Source organism: Nicotiana tomentosiformis, chromosome 2 (assembly GCF_000390325.3).
Source record: "Nicotiana tomentosiformis chromosome 2, ASM39032v3, whole genome shotgun sequence".
Taxonomy (NCBI): Eukaryota; Viridiplantae; Streptophyta; class Magnoliopsida; order Solanales; family Solanaceae; genus Nicotiana; species Nicotiana tomentosiformis.
In genome coordinates, this window is record NC_090813.1 from 49,008,487 (window position 1) to 49,026,480 (window position 17,994).

The following is a 17,994-nucleotide window of genomic DNA, read 5'->3' on the forward strand; positions in this document are numbered from 1 at the left end:
TCAGGCCACTATGGCCCAAGAGGTTGAGATTTGGACTTCATATGAGTTGGTTGTGGAGACAGCCGGAGGATTGAGGGGGTGCGTCAGTGTAGCCGAGAGCAGGTAATGAGAGATAAGCGGTTTAGATATTCTAGAGAGTTCAAAGTTGGCCCGTCTTGGGGTTAAAGTTCAGTTCGTGAGAGGTCAGTCCAGCAGGCCCCTGTACCCAGCACCACCGCCTCCTCGGGATGCTCCAGTGTGACCTTATTTCAGTGCTATGCCAGAGAGTTCTTACCGCCCACCAGTTATTCAGAGTTTTTCTAGTGGGTATTCAGGTCATCAAGGCCAGACCTCAGGTCAGCAGTCCACCGTACCGAGGGGTTGTTTCGAGTGTGGAGATTTCAATCACATGCAGAGATTCTGCTCCAGGCTTCAGGGTAGTCCAGTGCAGCAGGGTCAGCAGACTGTGATTACTGCACTAGTTGCTCCACCAGTTGTCCAGCCGCCTAGAGGCGGAGGGAAGGTGGGTAGGGGCCGTCCTAAAGGTGGAGGCCAGCAAGGTGGAGGCCAGTCAGGTGGCACACCAGCTAGGTTCTATGCTTTTTTGGCCAGACCATATGCAAAGGCCTCAGATGCCGTAATCACAGGTACTATTTCTGTTTGCGGCAAAGATGCCTCGGTATTATTTGATCCAGGGTCTACATATTCTTATGTGTCATCTCTATTTTCTCATTTCCTGGGTGTTTTTCGTGAGTACTTGGGTACTCCTTCTTATGTGTCCACTCATGTGGGAGATTCTGTTATTGTGGATCAGATCTACTAGTCCTACATTGTTACATTTTGTGGTTATGAAACTAGAGCATACCTTTTGCTACTTGAGATGACCGACTTCGAGATCATTCTGGGCATGGACTGGTTATCTTCATATCATGACATCCTAGATTGCCATGCTTAGACTATTACTTTGGCGATGCCAAAGTTGCCTATATTGGAATGGAAGGGTTCGTTTGTCAGTATATTTAGTCGGGTTATTTCCTTTCTGAAGGCTCGACACATGGGCGAGAAGGGTTGTTTGGCTTATTTGGCTTATGTTAGGGACACTATTGCAGAGACTCCGGCGATTGATTCAGTGCACATAGTCCGAGAGTTCTCCGATGTGTTTCCTTCTAACCTTCTTGGCATGCCACCAGATCGTGATATTGACTTCTGTATTGACTTGGATCCAGGTACCCAGCCTATATCTATCCTACTGTATCGCATGGCTCCGAAAGAGTTGAAGGAGTTAAAAGAGCGGCTTGAGGAGTTACTAGCCAAAGGGTTCGTCAGATCGAGTGTCTCGCCATGGGGTGCACCAGTATTATTCGAGAAGAAGAAGGATGGAACTATGCGGCTGTGTATTGACTATCGCCAATTGAAAAAAGTTACCATTAAGAATAAGTACCGGTTGCCGCGTATTGATGATCTATTTGACAAGTTGCAGGGTGTTAGGGTGTTATCTAAGATTGACTTGAGATCGGGGTACCATCAATTGAAGATTCAAGATTCTGATGTTTCGAACACTGCTTTCCGGACTAGATATGGTAATTATGAATTTCTGGTGATGTCCTTCAGATTGGCTAACGCCCTGACATCATTTATAGTTTTGATGAACAGGGTGTTCAGGCAATATATTGATTCGTTTGTCATTGTCTTCATTGATGACATTTTGATCTACTCGCGTAGTAAGGAGGAGCACGAGCAACATATGAGTGTGGTGATTCAGACCTTGTGGGAACAAAAGCTATATGCTAAGTTCTCCAAGTGTGAGTTTTGGCGAGACTCTGTAGCATTTTTGGGGCATATTATGTCGGGAGAGGGTATTAAAGTTGATCCCAAAAAGATCGAGGCAATTTAGAATTGGCATTGTCTCACTTCAGCAGTTGAGATCAGGAGTTTCCTAGGGTTAGCAGGCTATTATCGTCGGTTCGTGGAGGGTTTTTCATCTATTGCAGCCCCTTTGACCAAATTAACCCAGAAGGGTGCTCCGTTCCGATGCTCCAATGATTGTAAGGTAAGCTTTCAGAAGCTCAAGACAAGATTGACTACAACACCAATGTTAGTATATTGCGATGCTTCACGCATCAGCTTGGGTTGTGTATTGATGCAGGAGGGGCGAGTTATTGCATATGCCTCTCGTCAGCTAAAGCCCCACGAGAAAAATTACCCAGTACATGATTTGGAGTTAACTGCGAGTGTTCACGCTCTTAAGATTTAGAGGCTTTATCTTTATGGGGTGTCTTGTGAGTTTTACACTGATCATTGCAGTTTGCAGCATTTGTTCAAATAGAGGGACCTAAATTTGAGGCAGCACATATGGGTTGAGTTACTAAAATATTATGATATTACTATCTTGTATCATCTGGGCAAAGCAAAAATAGTTACAGATGCCTTGAGTAGAAAGGAGGAGAGTATGGGTAGTTTGGCTTTTATTTCAGCAGAGGAGAGGCCATTAGCTTTGGATATTCAGTCCTTGGCTAGCAGACTTGTGAGGCTGGATATTTTAGATCCCAGCCGAGGTATTGCATGTGTTGTTGCCCAGTCTTTACTATTCGAGCAGATCAAGGCTCGCCAGTTTGATGATCCCCACTTATTGGTCCTTCGAGAAACAGTACTGCGGGGTGGTGCCAAGGAAGTTACTATTGGCAAGGATGGTGTTCTGTTACTCCAGGATCATCTATGTGTTCCTAATGTGGATGGGCTGATGGAAAAGATCCTAGAGCAAGCACACAGTTCTCGGTATTCTATTCATCCAGGTGCTACAAAGATGTATCGTGATCTGGGACAACACAATGGGTGGTGACGGATGAAGAAGGACATAGTTGAGTATGTAGCTAGGTGCCTAAATTGCCAGCAAGTTAAATATGAGCACCAGAGGCCAGGTGGCCTACTTCAGCAGTTGACAATACCGGAGTGGAAATGGGAACACATTACTATGGACTTTGAAGTTGGGTTGCCGCGGACCTTGCGGAAGTTTGATGCAGTTTGGGTCATTGTTGCAAGGTTGACCAAGTCGGCACACTTAATTCCGGTTGTGACTACGTATATTTCAAAGAGGTTGGCCCAGATTTATATTCAGAAAATAGTTCGGTTGCACGGTGTGCCAATTTCCATCATATCAGATAGAGGCCCTCAGTTTACATCACATTTCTAGAGAGCAGTACAGAGTGAATTGGGGACCCGTGTAGAGCTCAGCACAGCCTTTCATCCGCAGACCGACGGGCAGTCGAAGCGGACAGTTCAGATTTTGGAGGATATGCTCAGGGCATGTGTGATTGACTTCGGAGGTCAGTGGGATCGTTTCTTGCTTTTGGCCGAGTTTTCTTATAACAACAATTACCAATCCAGCATCGAGATGGCTCCATTTGAGGCTTTGTATGGTCGGTGATGTCGTTCGCCCATCAGATGGTTTGAGCCTAGCGAGGCTAAGTTATATGGTACGGATTTGGTGAAAGATGCCTTGGAAAAGGTAAAGTTAATTCAGGAGCGACTTCGTACAGCACAGTCTAGACAAAAGAGTTACACGGATCAGAAAGTGCGTGATTTATCATTTATGGTGGGTGAAAAAGTTCTCTTGAAAGTTTTGCCGATGAAGGGAATCATGAGATTTGGGAAGAAAGGAAAGTTGAGCCCAAGGTTTATAGTCCCACTTGAGGTGTTGAGACGAGTTGGGGAGGTTGCTTACGAGCTTGCGTTTCCTCCCAGTCTATCGGGAGTTCATCCAGTTTTCCATGTATCTACGCTTCGGAAGTATCATGTCGACCTGTCACATGTGTTAGATTTCAGCACAGTTCAGCTAGATAAGATCTTGGGTTATGAAAAGGAACCAGTTGCCATTGTTGATAGACAGGTTCGTCAGTTGAGGTCTAAGAAGATTTCTGTAGTAAAGGTCCAGTAGAGGAGCCAACCATTCGAGGAAGCGACTTGGGAGTCTGAGGAAGACATGTAAAGCAGATATCCACATTTATTCAGCACTCCAGGTATAATTCTAAACCCGTTTGAGGACGAACATTTGTTAAGATGTGGAGAATGTAACGATTCAACTGGTTGTTTTGCCTTCTAGAACCTTTTTCCCCTAGATAAGACTCCCCTTATGTGCTTTTACTATTATATGATGTTACAACCCAAATTCGCATACCATAGATCACGTCGTAAGTTAGTCGATGTAAATCCAAGAAGAGATTATCTTTGAGATGATAAGAAGTTAATCCTATTGGTCTTAAACGATACAAGGGTGTATAAGAGTGGTTAACAAATATTAGAAGTTAAACGAATCAAGGATTTTGTAACCCGTATTTTCGGGTAACACTAGAGGTGATTAACTGTCCCAAGAGGTCTTGTTTTAATTTATTTGAATCATATAATATCCGCATCATAAGTCTTGAAGTCAAGCGAGTTATGAAACAAAAGTTGATAAAAGTTGTCGCAACTTAGGTTTATAATTTTACTTAAACTTTAGGTCAAATGTTACTGCATTTTTCTCCCAATGTGCTTAGAATTATGGGGTTATCTACCTATCAAATTGAAGATCTATGAGTCTAGTTTCCAACGCATTAAACCGTTCATTGATACGATCTCGGAATAGAGAGATATTCGCGTTTTCGCGAGAGTGCGCCAAGCTGCTCTCTATGGGGCCCACAAAGGCGGTTTAAGACATATGGACATATATAAGATACCTCAACCCTGTTTTAAGTCATTATTTTTCAGTATATTCAGACCTTATAACCCTAAAAACAGTCTCTCAAGGTTCTCTCATGATCCAAGACCCAAACAAAGGGCAAACAACACAAATCAAATGTCGGGAATCCCGTGGCGCTAGTAAGTTTCTTGGTCTTCTTGTTGTTGCTGCTTTTTGTGTTGTTCCAGCTCGTGTGGGAGGTTGTTTTAAGTGTTTTATGTCCTGTAAATACACCTTCAAGTTTTTAATATCAACCCTAGGTGATTTGAAGTCTTCTAAAGTAATTCTAGTGCCGAAAAACCCGAATTAATTGCTAGTTTCGCTTCCTTGTTCTTGTGGCAGAATTGAAGGGATATTTCGTGGAAAATTAAGGACAAATTGGAGTTGTTCTTTCTGTTTAAAGGTAAGGAATCTCTTACTCTATATATATTTAAGATTATCCAAGTTGCAGCTAAGTCGTTGAAGCTAGAACTTGTGAAATATATATCGAAAAGCTTGGTAGTAATGTTGTTGGTTGGTGGACTATTTTGGAGGCTCAATATGATTATTAATGATGTTGTTTGGGCTGTTTGGTGATTGTATTGACTTGTGGAAGTCATATAAATAGGGGAGGTGCTGTCCGTTTCATCGTAAAATAGGTTGTGGTCGATACATAATAGTTACGACGCTTAAACGATAATGATAGTGTCATTTGTCTTATTGTAGACTAAGGAGTCGTGATATTTGCATAGCTTGAGGTTGGGCAGTATATACAAGGTATGTGAGTCTATCCCCTTCATTCTTTTGCACGACTCCGATTGTACATAATGTAATGAACGAGCTCCCAAAGATACTCTACTCTTAGAAGCTAGCAGTACTTACATTGCTGCCCTTCTTATGAAACGATTGGTATTGATGTTACTTCTCTTATTCTTATATTATCAATGTTGTTGGTAGTTCCTGATTCTTATAAGTTTCTTGATGAAGAGTTAATCCTAATAACGTGTACGAAGGATACCGACCTTACGTCACTCCGAAAGGTTCAAAATGTGATTCCAATGAGTCCAGCATGCATCATATATATGTATCTATTTTACTCTACCGAGCCGCGCTATAGTTGGCCGGGTATGGCACCTATTGTGCAACCACTGATCAGTTGGGTTTTACCGAGCTCCACGTGGCCGGGTACGATTCTACCGAGCCCTATGATGGCCGGGTACGTTTTACCGAGCCTATTATGGCCGGGTACGATATGATGATGGTGATGCCCACAAAGGCGTATGTTTTAAAAGTTTATGTATATATATGTATGTATCATGTATTTCACGTCAGTAGCCCTCAGAGGTACCCAGATGTCACAGGTTGTATATTCTCTATCCCTGTTTACATTACTGTTCTTACTTATGCTTTCTTGCCTCACATACTCAGTACTTTATTCGTACTGACGTCCTTTTTATTTGTGGACGCTGCATGTCGTGCTGCAGGTCCTGATAGACAGGTAGACGTAGCTCCCCCACCACAGTAGGCTGTCCAGTTCAGCGGTTATTGGCGAGATCCCTTCTCCGGACTTGCCGTGGTCTTGGTATGCATTTTTGTTATAGACATTATGGGTATGTCGGGGCCCTGTTCCGGCAATGTTGTAGCACTTATGTTCCTTTAGAGGCTCATAGACAGGTGTCGACTTATGTATGGTTTAGAATGCCTTTTCGGCTGATTTTTGTTGTATAGTCTTTCATGGCATCATGATAGCTCGTACCTTATATATAGTTTCTTGACAGTCTTGTCGTCCCATGTTATGTATGTTCATGACATTATCTTTCATTGTTGGATGTTCATGATCCATGTCTACTATTTATATTGATCTTGTCGGCCCTTAAAGATAATAAGGAAGGTTAGATAAAATGTACGTTGGTGCTCGGCAAGTATGGCCCGGGTGCTAGTCATGACCCTCCAGTTGGGTCGTGACAAACTTGGTATCAGAGCAAGTCTGTCCTAGGGGATGTCTATGAGCCGTGTCTAGTAGAGTTTTGATTATGGATGTGTAGCGCGCCACATTTATAATCAGGAGGCTACGTGACATCTAGGGTTGTTACCTTCTTCCTGAATCTAGATCGTGCGTAGAGTTGAGTAGTAAGTGTTCATATCTAATATTCACCTTGTTTTCTTTTAGCGATGCCTTCGACTAGGAAGCAAGCAATTAGTAAACGGCTTGATATAGCTGTGGGAGAGGGTAACATTCAGGTGCCTCCAGCCAGAGCAGGCCAAAGTGAGGCTCAGAGTGAGATGCCGTCTCATACCTCTCTGTCTCCTCCCGAGGATATTAGGAGGCACCCAGTACATCCAGTTCCTCCGTCTGGCACTACAGACCATGATATGCGCAGTGCGGTGCAATTGTTGACTAGCTTGGTAGCTGCTCAGGCTCAGAGGCAGAATACCGGTGCTGCTGATAAACCGGTTAGTGCGAGAGTTCGTGATTTTATTAATCTAGACCCTCCAGTGTTTACCGGATCAGACCCCAAGGAGGACCCACAAATATTTATTGATCAGATTCATCGTACATTGCGGGTTATGCATGCTAGTGATACGGAGGCAGTAGAGTTGGCTTCTTATCGGTTACGGGATTTAGCGGTTTTCTGGTATGATAGTTGGGAGAGATCTAGGGGTCCGAACGCTCCTCCAGCCGTGTGGAAGGAATTTTCTGAGGCCTTTCTTCGTCACTACTTGCCAGTTGAGATACGACGAGCTAGAGCTGATAAGTTCTTGAACCTTCGACAGGGTAATATGAGTGTACGAGAGTATAGTATACAGTTTGATTCTTTAGCAAGGTATGCTCCCCATATGGTGTCAGAGATGAGTGATAGGGTGCATCTGTTCGTGAACGGGTTGGGACCACATCTGATAAATGAGTGCACAACAGCCTCCTTGGTAGAGGGCATGGATATTTCCCGTATTCAGGCTTATGCCCAGACCCTAGAGGATCGTAAGCGCCAGCAAAGGGCAGATAGGGAGCAGGATAGGGGCCATCATAAGAGGTCGAGATTTGTAGGGTATTCTGATGAGTTCAGAGGCAGTATCAGGCCCCAATCTTCGAGGAGTTCGGCGCCACCTGTAGCTAGTGCTCCTCCAAAGTTTCAGAGGCCTCGGTATGATCGATTTACCTATTCTTGTTCAGGTCAGAGTTTGAGGGCATCAGGCTCACAATTTCATAGAGATACTAGTCAGACTAGACCCCCAACACCTCGTTGTGATCAGTGCGGCAAGGCCCACGTTGGACTGTGCCGTCGAGGTTCCGATGCGTGCTATTCTTGCGGACAGCGTGGCCATATGATGCGGGATTGTCCTAATAGAGGAGGTGGTGGTATGGCTCAACCGACTGGATCTGTGTCTAGTTCTTCCTCATCAGTTCGACCTCCAACATAAGGTTTTCAACAGTCGACAGGTCGTGGTAGAGGTAGAGGTTCAGTGTCGAGTTCGAGTGGTGCTCAAAATCGAACCTATGCTCTAGTAGGTCGACAAGATCTCGAGTCATCTCCGGATGTTGTTACAGGTATATTGTCTGTGTTTTCTTATGATGTATATGCGCTAATTGATCCAGGATCTATCTTATCATATGTTACACCCTTTGTGGCTAACAAGTTTGGCATTGAACCTGAATTGATAAGTAAACCACTTGCGGTATCCACTCCGATAGGAGATTCTGTGATTGCTAGAAGGGTATATAACGGTTGCACTGTGATGATTTGTAGTCGTCAAAACTCGGCAAATTTATTTGAGTTAGAAATGGTTGATTTCGATGTGATAATGGGAATGGACTGGTTGGCCTCATGCTATGCAAATGTTGATTGTCGTACGAAGATGGTTAAGTTTCAGTTTCCTTGTGAACCCGCCATTGAATGGAAGGGGAACATTGCTACGCCAAAAGGTAGGTTTATTTCCTATCTTAAGGCAAGGAAGATGATCTCAAAAGGTTACATTTATCATCTTGTTCGCGTTAGGGATGCGGAGGCGAAGCCGCCTACTCTACAATTAATCCCCGTGGTCAATGAATTTCTAGATGTTTTCCCAGATGAACTCCCAGGCCTTCCTCCTGAAAGGGAGATTGAGTTTAGCATTGATGCATTGCCTGACACTCAACCGATTTCTATCCCTCCATATAGGATAGCCCCGGCAGAGTTGCGAGAGTTGAAGGCACAGTTGAAGGACTTGTTGGATAAGGGTTTCATTAGGCCTAGCACTTCACCTTGGGGTGCGCCAGTCTTGTTCGTGCGGAAGAAAGATGGGTCGTTAAGGATGTGTATCGATTATCGACAGTTGAATAAGTTTACAATAAAGAACAAGTATCCACTTCCAAGAATTGATGACCTGTTTGACCAACTCCAGGGTGCCAAGTATTTCTCCAAGATTGACTTGCGTTCAGGGTATCATCAGGTGAGGGTTAAGGAGAAGGATATTCCAAAGACGGCCTTCCGGACAAGATATGGGCATTTTGAGTTCTTGGTGATGTCGTTCGGGCTAACAAATGCCCCAGCAGCTTTTATGGATCTCATGAATAGTGTATTCAGGCCCTATCTTGATGTGTTCGTGATCGTATTCATTGATGACATTCTGGTGTATTCTCGTTCGGAGGCGGAACATGCGGGCCACTTGCGGATAGTATTACAGACCCTTCAGGATCATAAGTTATATGCTAAGCTCTCTAAATGTGAATTCTGGCTGAACTCAGTAGCATTCCTTGGCCATGTGATATCTGATGAGGGTATTAGTGTCGACACTCAGAAGATCGATGCAGTGAAGAATTGGCCGAGACCTACAACACCGTCAGAAGTCCGCAGCTTCCTGGGGCTAGCAGGATATTATAGGCGGTTTGTAGAAGGGTTTTCCTCTATATCAGCACCATTGACTAAGTTAACACAGAAAGCTACCAAGTTCCAGTGGTCTGATGCTTGTGAACATAGTTTTCAGGAGCTAAAGAATCGATTGACATCCGCGCCAGTGCTCACTCTCCCAGAAGGAACAGAAGGTTATGTGGTATATTGTGATGCCTCAGGTATAGGTTTGGGGTGCGTATTGATGCAACGTGGGAAGGTAATTGCTTATGCATCAAGACAATTGAAGAAGCATGAAAAGAATTACCCGACTCATGATTTGGAATTGGCTGCAGTAATATATGCTTTGAAGATATGGCAGCACTACTTATACGGCATCCATGTTGACATCTACACAGATCACAAGAGTTTACAATACATCTTCAAGCAGAAGGAGTTGAATTTGAGGCAGCGTAGGTGGCTTGAATTACTGAAAGACTACGATGTCGAGATATTGTACCATCCCGGTAAAGCTAATGTTATGGCAGACGCTCTCAGCCGTAAGTCAATGGGAAGCTTAATACATATTGAGGCAGGTAGACAAGGGTTGACCAAAGAGCTTCACCAGCTGGCCAATATGAGAATTAGATTGTTGGACTCTGATGACGGAGGTGTTACTGTACAGAATACATCAGAATCATCTTTGGTAGCCGAGGTAAAAGCACGGCAATATGAAGATCCTACCTTAGTAAGATTGAGAGAGGGAATTCAGCAGTGTAAGATTACAGCTTTCAAGATTGGAGGAGATGGGACACTGAGATACCAGGGCAGATTATGTGTACCTAGTGTGGCAGGGTTGCGATAGAAGATTATGATTGAGATTCACCAGTCCCGATATTCTATCCATCCTGGTTCGACAAAGATGTATCATGATGTTAAGGAGCAGTATTGGTGGGATAACATGAAGAAGTCTATTGCAGAATTTGTAGCCCAGTGTCCTAATTGTCAACAAGTAAAGATCGAGCATCAGAAACCTAGTGGATTGATTCAGAATATAGAGATTTCGACCTGGAAATGGGAGGTGATTAATATGGACTTCATTATTGGATTACCTAGCTCTTATCATAAGTTTGACTCCATCTGGGTGATAGTTGATCGACTTACAAAATCTGCCCATTTTCTGCCAGTTAAGACAACTTACACGGCTGAAGATTATGCGAAATTGTATATCAAGGAGATTGTTAGGCTTCATGGTGTGCCGGTATCTATTATATCAGACTGAGGAGCTCAATTTACGGCTAACTTTTGGAGGTCTTTTCAGAAGGGTTTAGGCACACAAGTAAATCTCAGCACTGCATTCCATCCGCAGACTGACGGACAGGCTGAACGTACCATCCAGATGCTTGAAGATATGCTACGAGCATGTGTTCTAGATTTCAAGGGGAATTGGGATGACCATCTGGCACTTATAGAATTTTCCTACAATAATAGCTACCATTCCAGTATTAAAATGGCCCCGTATGAGGCACTGTACGGGAGGAGATATAGATCACCAGTTGGATGGCTTGAAGTCGGTGAGACAGAATTATATGGGCCAGATTTGATTCACCAAGCCATTGAGAAGGTGAAAATGATACAAGAGCGACTGAGGACGGCACAAAGCAGGCAAAAGTCTTATTCCGACGTCCGACGTCATGATCTGGAATTTGAGGTTGGTGATTGGGTTTTCCTGAAGATCTCGCCGATGAAGGGTGTTATGCATTTTGGGAAGAAGGGTAAGTTGAGTCCGCGGTATATTGGGCCGTACAAAATTCTTCGACGAATTGGACAGGTTGCTTACGAGTTAGAATTGCCATCTGAATTGGAATTTGTCCACCCGGTATTCCATGTATCTATGTTGAGGAAATGTATTGGAGACCCTTCTCGGGTCGTCCCTATCAAAGATGTACAAGTTACAAAGGATCTATCATATGATGAAGTGCCAGTGGCTATATTAGATCGACAAGTCCGCAAGCTGAGAACAAAGGATGTAGCTTCCGTGAAAGTATTATGGAGGAACAAGAATATAGAAGAAATGACATGGGAAGCAGAAGAGGAGATGAAGTCTAAATACCCTTACCTATTCCAGAGTGAAGATAACGAGGATGCCGGGGGAAAGAAGGACGCATTATAAGGTGAAACGGCTCTATGAGATAAGCAATAGCTTGTGAATACTCTTTTTTTTAATACAAAATGGTGATATGCAGATAATGTACATATCCATAATGCTTTGTATAGTCTTGTAAGGCCATAGGTTGGGTTTAACTGCTTGCAAGTTTGGCTAGTGTCCATTTTATGGGGGAAACTCAGCCGGAAATCTCCGTCGGAATCCACGATGAGTTAGACACCCCATAAACCCTTACATTCGAGGACGAATGTTCCTAAGGGGGAGAGGGTGTTACAACCCAAATTCGCATACCATAGATCACGTCGTAAGTTAGTCGATGTAAATCCAAGAAGAGATTATCTTTGAGATGATAAGAAGTTAATCCTATTGGTCTTAAACGATACAAGGGTGTATAAGAGTGGTTAACAAATATTAGAAGTTAAACGAATCAAGGATTTTGTAACCCGTATTTTCGGGTAACACTAGAGGTGATTAACTGTCCCAAGAGGTCTTGTTTTAATGTATTTGAATCATATAATATCCGCATCATAAGTCTTGAAGTCAAGCGAGTTATGAAACAAAAGTTGATAAAAGTTGTCGCAACTTAGGTTTATAATTTTACTTAAACTTTAGGTCAAATGTTACTGCATTTTTCTCCCAATGTGCTTGGAATTATGGGGTGATCTACCTATCAAATTGAAGATCTATGAGTCTAGTTTCCAACGCATTAAACCGTTCGTTGATACGATCTCGGAATAGAGAGATATTCGCGTTTTCACGAGAGTGCGCCAAGCTTCTCTCTATGGGGCCCACAAAGGCGGTTTAAGACATATGGACATATATAAGATACCTCAACCCCGTTTTAAGTCATTATTTTTCAGTATATTCAGACCTTATAACCCTAAAAACAGTCTCTCAAGGTTCTCTCATGATCCAAGACCCAAACAAAGGGCAAACAACACAAATCAAATGTCGGGAATCCCGTGGCGCTAGTAAGTTTCTTGTTCTTCTTGTTGTTGCTGATTTTTGTGTTGTTCCAGCTCGTGTGGGAGGTTGTTTTAAGTGTTTTATGTCCTGTAAATACACCTTCAAGTTTTTAATATCAACCCTAGGTGATTTGAAGTCTTATAAAGTAATTCTAGTGCCGAAAAACCCGAATTAATTGCTAGTTTCGCTTCCTTGTTCTTGTGGCAGAATTGAAGGGATAGTGGAAAATTAAGGACAAATTGGAGTTGTTCTTTCTGTTTAAAGGTAAGGAATCTCTTACTCTATATATATTTAAGATTATCCAAGTTGCAGCTAAGTCGTTGAAGCTAGAACTTGTGAAATATATATCGAAAAGCTTGGTAGTAATGTTGTTGGTTGGTGGACTATTTTGGAGGCTCAATATGATTATTAATGATGTTGTTTGGGCTGTTTGGTGATTGTATTGACTTGTGGAAGTCATATAAATAGGGGAAGTGCTGTCCGTTTCATCGTAAAATAGGTTGTGGTCGATACATAATAGTTACGACACTTAAACGATAATGATAGTGTCATTTGTCTTATTGTAGACTAAGGAGTCGTGATATTTGCATAGCTTGAGGTTGGGCAGTATATACAAGGTATGTGAGTCTATCCCCTTCATTCTTTTGCACGACTCCGATTGTACATAATGTAATGAACGAGCTCCCAAAGATACTCTACTCTTAGAAGCTAGCAGTACTTACATTGCTGCCCTTCTTATGAAACGATTGGTATTGATGTTACTTCTCTTATTCTTATATTATCAATGTTGTTGGTAGTTCCTGATTCTTATAAGTTTCTTGATGAAGAGTTAATCCTAATAACGTGTACGAAGGATACCGACCTTACGTCACTCCGAAAGGTTCAAAATGTGATTCCAATGAGTCCAGCATGCATCATATATATGTATCTATTTTACTCTACCGAGCCGCGCTATAGTTGGCCGGGTATGGCACCTATTGTGCAACCACTGATCAGTTGGGTTTTACCGAGCTCCACGTGGCCGGGTACGATTCTACCGAGCCCTATGATGGCCGGGTACGTTTTACCGAGCCTATTATGGCCGGGTACGATATGATGATGGTGATGCCCACAAAGGCGTATGTTTTAAAAGTTTATGTATATATATGTATGTATCATGTATTTCATGTCAGTAGCCCTCAGAGGTACCCAGATGTCACAGGTTGTATATTCTCTATCCCTGTTTACATTACTGTTCTTACTTATGCTTTCTTGCCTCACATACTCAGTACTTTATTCGTACTGACGTCCTTTTTATTTGTGGACGCTGCATGTCGTGCTGCAGGTCCTGATAGACAGGTAGACGTAGCTCCCCCACCACAGTAGGCTGTCCAGTTCAGCGGTTATTGGCGAGATCCCTTCTCCGGACTTGCCGTGGTCTTGGTATGCATTTTTGTTATAGACATTATGGGTATGTCGGGGCCCTGTTCCGGCAATGTTGTAGCACTTATGTTCCTTTAGAGGCTCATAGACAGGTGTCGACTTATGTATGGTTTAGAATGCCTTTTCGGCTGATTTTTGTTGTATAGTCTTTCATGGCATCATGATAGCTCGTACCTTATATATAGTTTCTTGACAGTCTTGTCGTCCCATGTTATGTATGTTCATGACATTATCTTTCATTGTTGGATGTTCATGATCCATGTCTACTATTTATATTGATATTGTCGGCCCTTAAAGATAATAAGGAAGGTTAGATAAAATGTACGTTGGTGCTCGGCAAGTATGGCCCGGGTGCTAGTCATGACCCTCCAGTTGGGTCGTGACATATGACTTGCGGGGATGGTTAGTTTGGGATTTGGAAGGGTTCGGGTTGAAATCGGAACACTTGGGTCCTTAGTTGGCTTTAAAAAGGATAAGTTTGACTTTGGTCAAAATTTTGAGAAAACAACCCCGTAATCAAGATTTGATGGTTCCAATAGGTTCGTATGATAATTTTGGACTTGGGCGTATGTTTGAATCGGGTTTCGGATGACCCAGGAGCGTTTTGGCACCAAATAGTGAAAGTAGGCTCTTTGAAGGTTTTAAAGTTCTTTAAATTTGATTTGGAGTAGGTTTCGGAGTAATTGAGGTCCGTTTGGAATTAGGAGCATGGGAATAGTTCCGTATGGTGATTTAAGACTAACACGCAAAATTTGGTGTCATTCCGATTAGTATAAGTATGATTCGGCGCGTTCGGAGGAATTTAGAAACTTGAAGTTCATATTTTGATCCAATTTGTTTTTGGGGTGCGATTCTTAGCTTCGTTGTTGAATTGCGTGTTTTGGGAGTTCGATCAAGTCCGTATTATGTTTATATACTTGTTAGCGGATTTTGACGAGGTCACCAGAGGGCTCTGGCTAGTTTTGAACCACCCGGAGCTAAGTTGGAAAAATAAGAAATTCAAGTTCTAGTTTCCTTCTTCGCGAACATGGAAGGACTCTCGCATTCGCGATAAAGGAAATATGGGGCTGCGCAATTGCCCTTCGTGTTCACGTGAAAGGTGACGCATTCGCGTTCGTGTATAAGGGGCTTGGACCAGGGTGAAATTACCCTACGCGCTCGCGAAGGGGCTCATGCGTTCGCGAAGGGAAGACCAGGCAAGCCTTCGCATTCGCGAGACCACTGTCGCGTTCACGAAGGGCATTTTTGAGGCAGTGGAATTTTGCATTCGCGAATGCGAGGCACTTGTCACGTTCGCGAAGAAGGGGTCAGCAGTGCTGAGCAGAATGCCTTAAAAACGGGGCTCATCCATTTTTAGCCCAATTCCTTCCATTCTTGGGCGATTTTGAAGCTTTTTGAGAGGAGTATTCACCTAGCAACTTGGAGGAGGTAATTTAATTCCATCTATTGTTAGTTAAATACATAGATTATGGGTAGATTATAACATGTAAATTGTGGAAATCAAGGGTTTATATGAAAAACTTAGGTTTTGATAAAAATGAGATTTTAACCACGAAAATGGTTAAGGAATGGGATGAAAATTGTATATTTGAGTTCTTGCGATCATGGGTAACAATTTCCTCTGAAAATTTTCGGAATCCGGGCACGTGGGCCCGAGGAGAATTTTAGGAATTTTATCAATTTGGGTTGGATAATTAATCTAATACTCTAATTTCGAATTGTTAAGCATGTATTAATTATTTTATATAACATCTGGCTAGTTTCAGAGTTTTCGGCACCAAGTTGAGGCTTTAACGCAAAATTTGTGATCAGAAACTGAATTTTGAGATGAGGTAAGTCTTTTGTCTAACCTTGTAAGAGGAAATTTACCCCATATGTGATTTAAATTAATAATTATTGCTAATTGTAGGGGCTACGCGCGCACGAGGTGACGAGAATTCGTGCGTAGCTTCTAATTATGCTATGTCCGGGTAGTTTATATAAGGCCCCGTGAAATTTTTCCAAAAAATCGGGGTTTTGTGATGCCGGGGTTGGCGTGGAGGTTAATAATTGAACAGTGCGCTGGGGAGTTGAAGGAAAATATTTGAAGAAATAGGCATTTCTGCGCCCCATTATGCGGACACATAATCACTCTGCGGGCTGCAGAGTGAGATAGTCTTCTGGGCCATTTTTGATGTCAATTTCGCCGCCCATTATGCGATCGCATAACCATTTCGCGGGCTGCACTCTGATCGGATACTGAGGTTTGAGATTTTTGCGGAGGGAGGTTCTGCGATGCATTATGCAACCGCAGAACAGGTCTGTAGGCCGCATAACGACAGCAGACCCAGATAGATTTTTCCAGTTGTTTTGGCTCCAAATTGTGTGGCCGATATGCGGACCTCATATCCATTATGCGGTCGCATATGCGATCGCAGATCCTGTCTCTGGGCTTCATTTTTGTGGTTTTTAAACCTGACCCTATCTCGTTAAAACATATGCCATGGTCCATATTTGAGCATATTTCTGATACATTTAGAGTGATAAAGAATGCTTAGTGTGGGGAGTAACCTTCAACCTAATATCCAACAATTCTCGCTCAATCCTTGAAGATTATCAAGAAAGTCCTCATCTTAAAAGAAAGAATATATACCCTAGCAAGATGATTTTTGGGTGTGGGAGTTGTTATCGTGCATGCATGTGATATCAAAGAATGTGGGAAGGTTGTAAGCTAATGATGGCAGAGAATGGGTTAGGGGAATGATGGAATCTTTCCTAAAAGGGCCTTCAAAACCTCACTGCACACCTAGTGCTTGATAATATGCTCAAATGAGCTAGAATCATTATCATATTCCTATTTTTGGTTCAACTTGTTATATTTCTAAAATAGACTGAAGTTGCTAAGAATTCCGGAGCGTTTTAAAGGTTTAAGGAAGCTCAATTGAGGTATGTTGACTAAATTCCTATCTTAGAATCGAATTCCACGGTGTTCATGTAAGTTATGAAAGACCTTAGTTGATCATTATGAAATCGGTTATCCCGAGTAATCTTGTGTTGAGAGATACATGTTCAATGTGTGTTTCAAATGAATTTATTCATGATGTGTTATGTTTTGAGTATATATATATATTTAAAGTGTGGCTGTGTGTGTTATAATTGTTACGATTTCAAGTTATACTTGAGTGACAGTTATCATGCCAAATTATGTGAACAAAATCTCTATATATGTCTAAGTCTCTTAATTGCTCTCATGTGTACCTAAAAGCCTTGAATTGAAGAGTCTTGTGGTCGATAATGGTAATGGTGTGTGAAAATGAAAAGGGGAGCATGAAATATGAAATTCGGCCAAGTGCCAAGAAAAGTATAATTGTGACCATAAGTGCCGATGAATTGAATTAATATGAAAGAAGTATGATGTGAGATGATTGACTGAAAAAGGTAATGTCTTGGGTGAGACGGCTTAGCCGATCGGGCCGTGATCGGACGCCATGCCGCACACATGGTGGTGACTGTGCTGGAAATGATAATTGAAATTGTAGTTATGGTTGATGTCTCAAATGAGATGACCTAGCCGGTCGGGTCGTGATCGAACTCTGTGTAAGAATACGGTGGTTTGTGAATTATGGTATATCGACTCTAAAGATCACCCAACCTAATAACATGGAAATTGAATTAAAAACTTATGTGATCCTTAACTTGATGGTTTAGTATTATTTGAACCTCTTATTGAATTCTTGATTGTTCCCCCCTTGTATTATTATTCATTCTATTGAGATGGTGCTTAGTTTTACATACTAGTACTATTCGACAGTACTAACGTCCCCTTTGCCGGGGGTGCTGCATCTTTAAATGGATGCAGGTGGTTCCATAGCAGGCCGTGTTGATCAACGATACTGGCACATCCTCTTCCCAACAGACTTGGTGAGCCCCACTTCATCCCGAGGTCATGTAGTGTACCTTTTGTTGATATCATTACTACATTT

The 17,994-nt window shown here is 42.5% G+C and overlaps 1 protein-coding gene across 1 annotated transcript; it reads left to right on the forward strand.

Moving 5' to 3' along the window:
- The first annotated feature begins 388 nt into the window (after window positions 1-388).
- LOC138904750 (uncharacterized) lies at window positions 389-2,818 on the forward strand. The gene is made up of 5 exons (XM_070193256.1): window positions 389-658; window positions 1,025-1,205; window positions 1,251-1,781; window positions 1,896-2,029; window positions 2,306-2,818. Exons 1-5 carry the CDS (start codon window positions 389-391, stop codon window positions 2,816-2,818), a joined length of 1,629 nt encoding a protein of 542 aa, XP_070049357.1.
- The last annotated feature ends 15,176 nt before the right edge of the window (window positions 2,819-17,994 follow it).

Excerpts from the sequence above, each read along its gene's own strand:
- LOC138904750 (XM_070193256.1), top strand. The coding sequence starts at position 389 with ATGCAGAGATTCTGCTCCAGGCTTCAGGGTAGTCCAGTGCAGCAGGGT. Across the intron at positions 1,206-1,250 it reads CTGTATTGACTTGGATCCAG|AGTTGAAGGAGTTAAAAGAG; the intron begins GTACCCAGCCTA and ends TGGCTCCGAAAG. Across the intron at positions 2,030-2,305 it reads GATGCTCCAATGATTGTAAG|AGGGACCTAAATTTGAGGCA; the intron begins GTAAGCTTTCAG and ends TTGTTCAAATAG.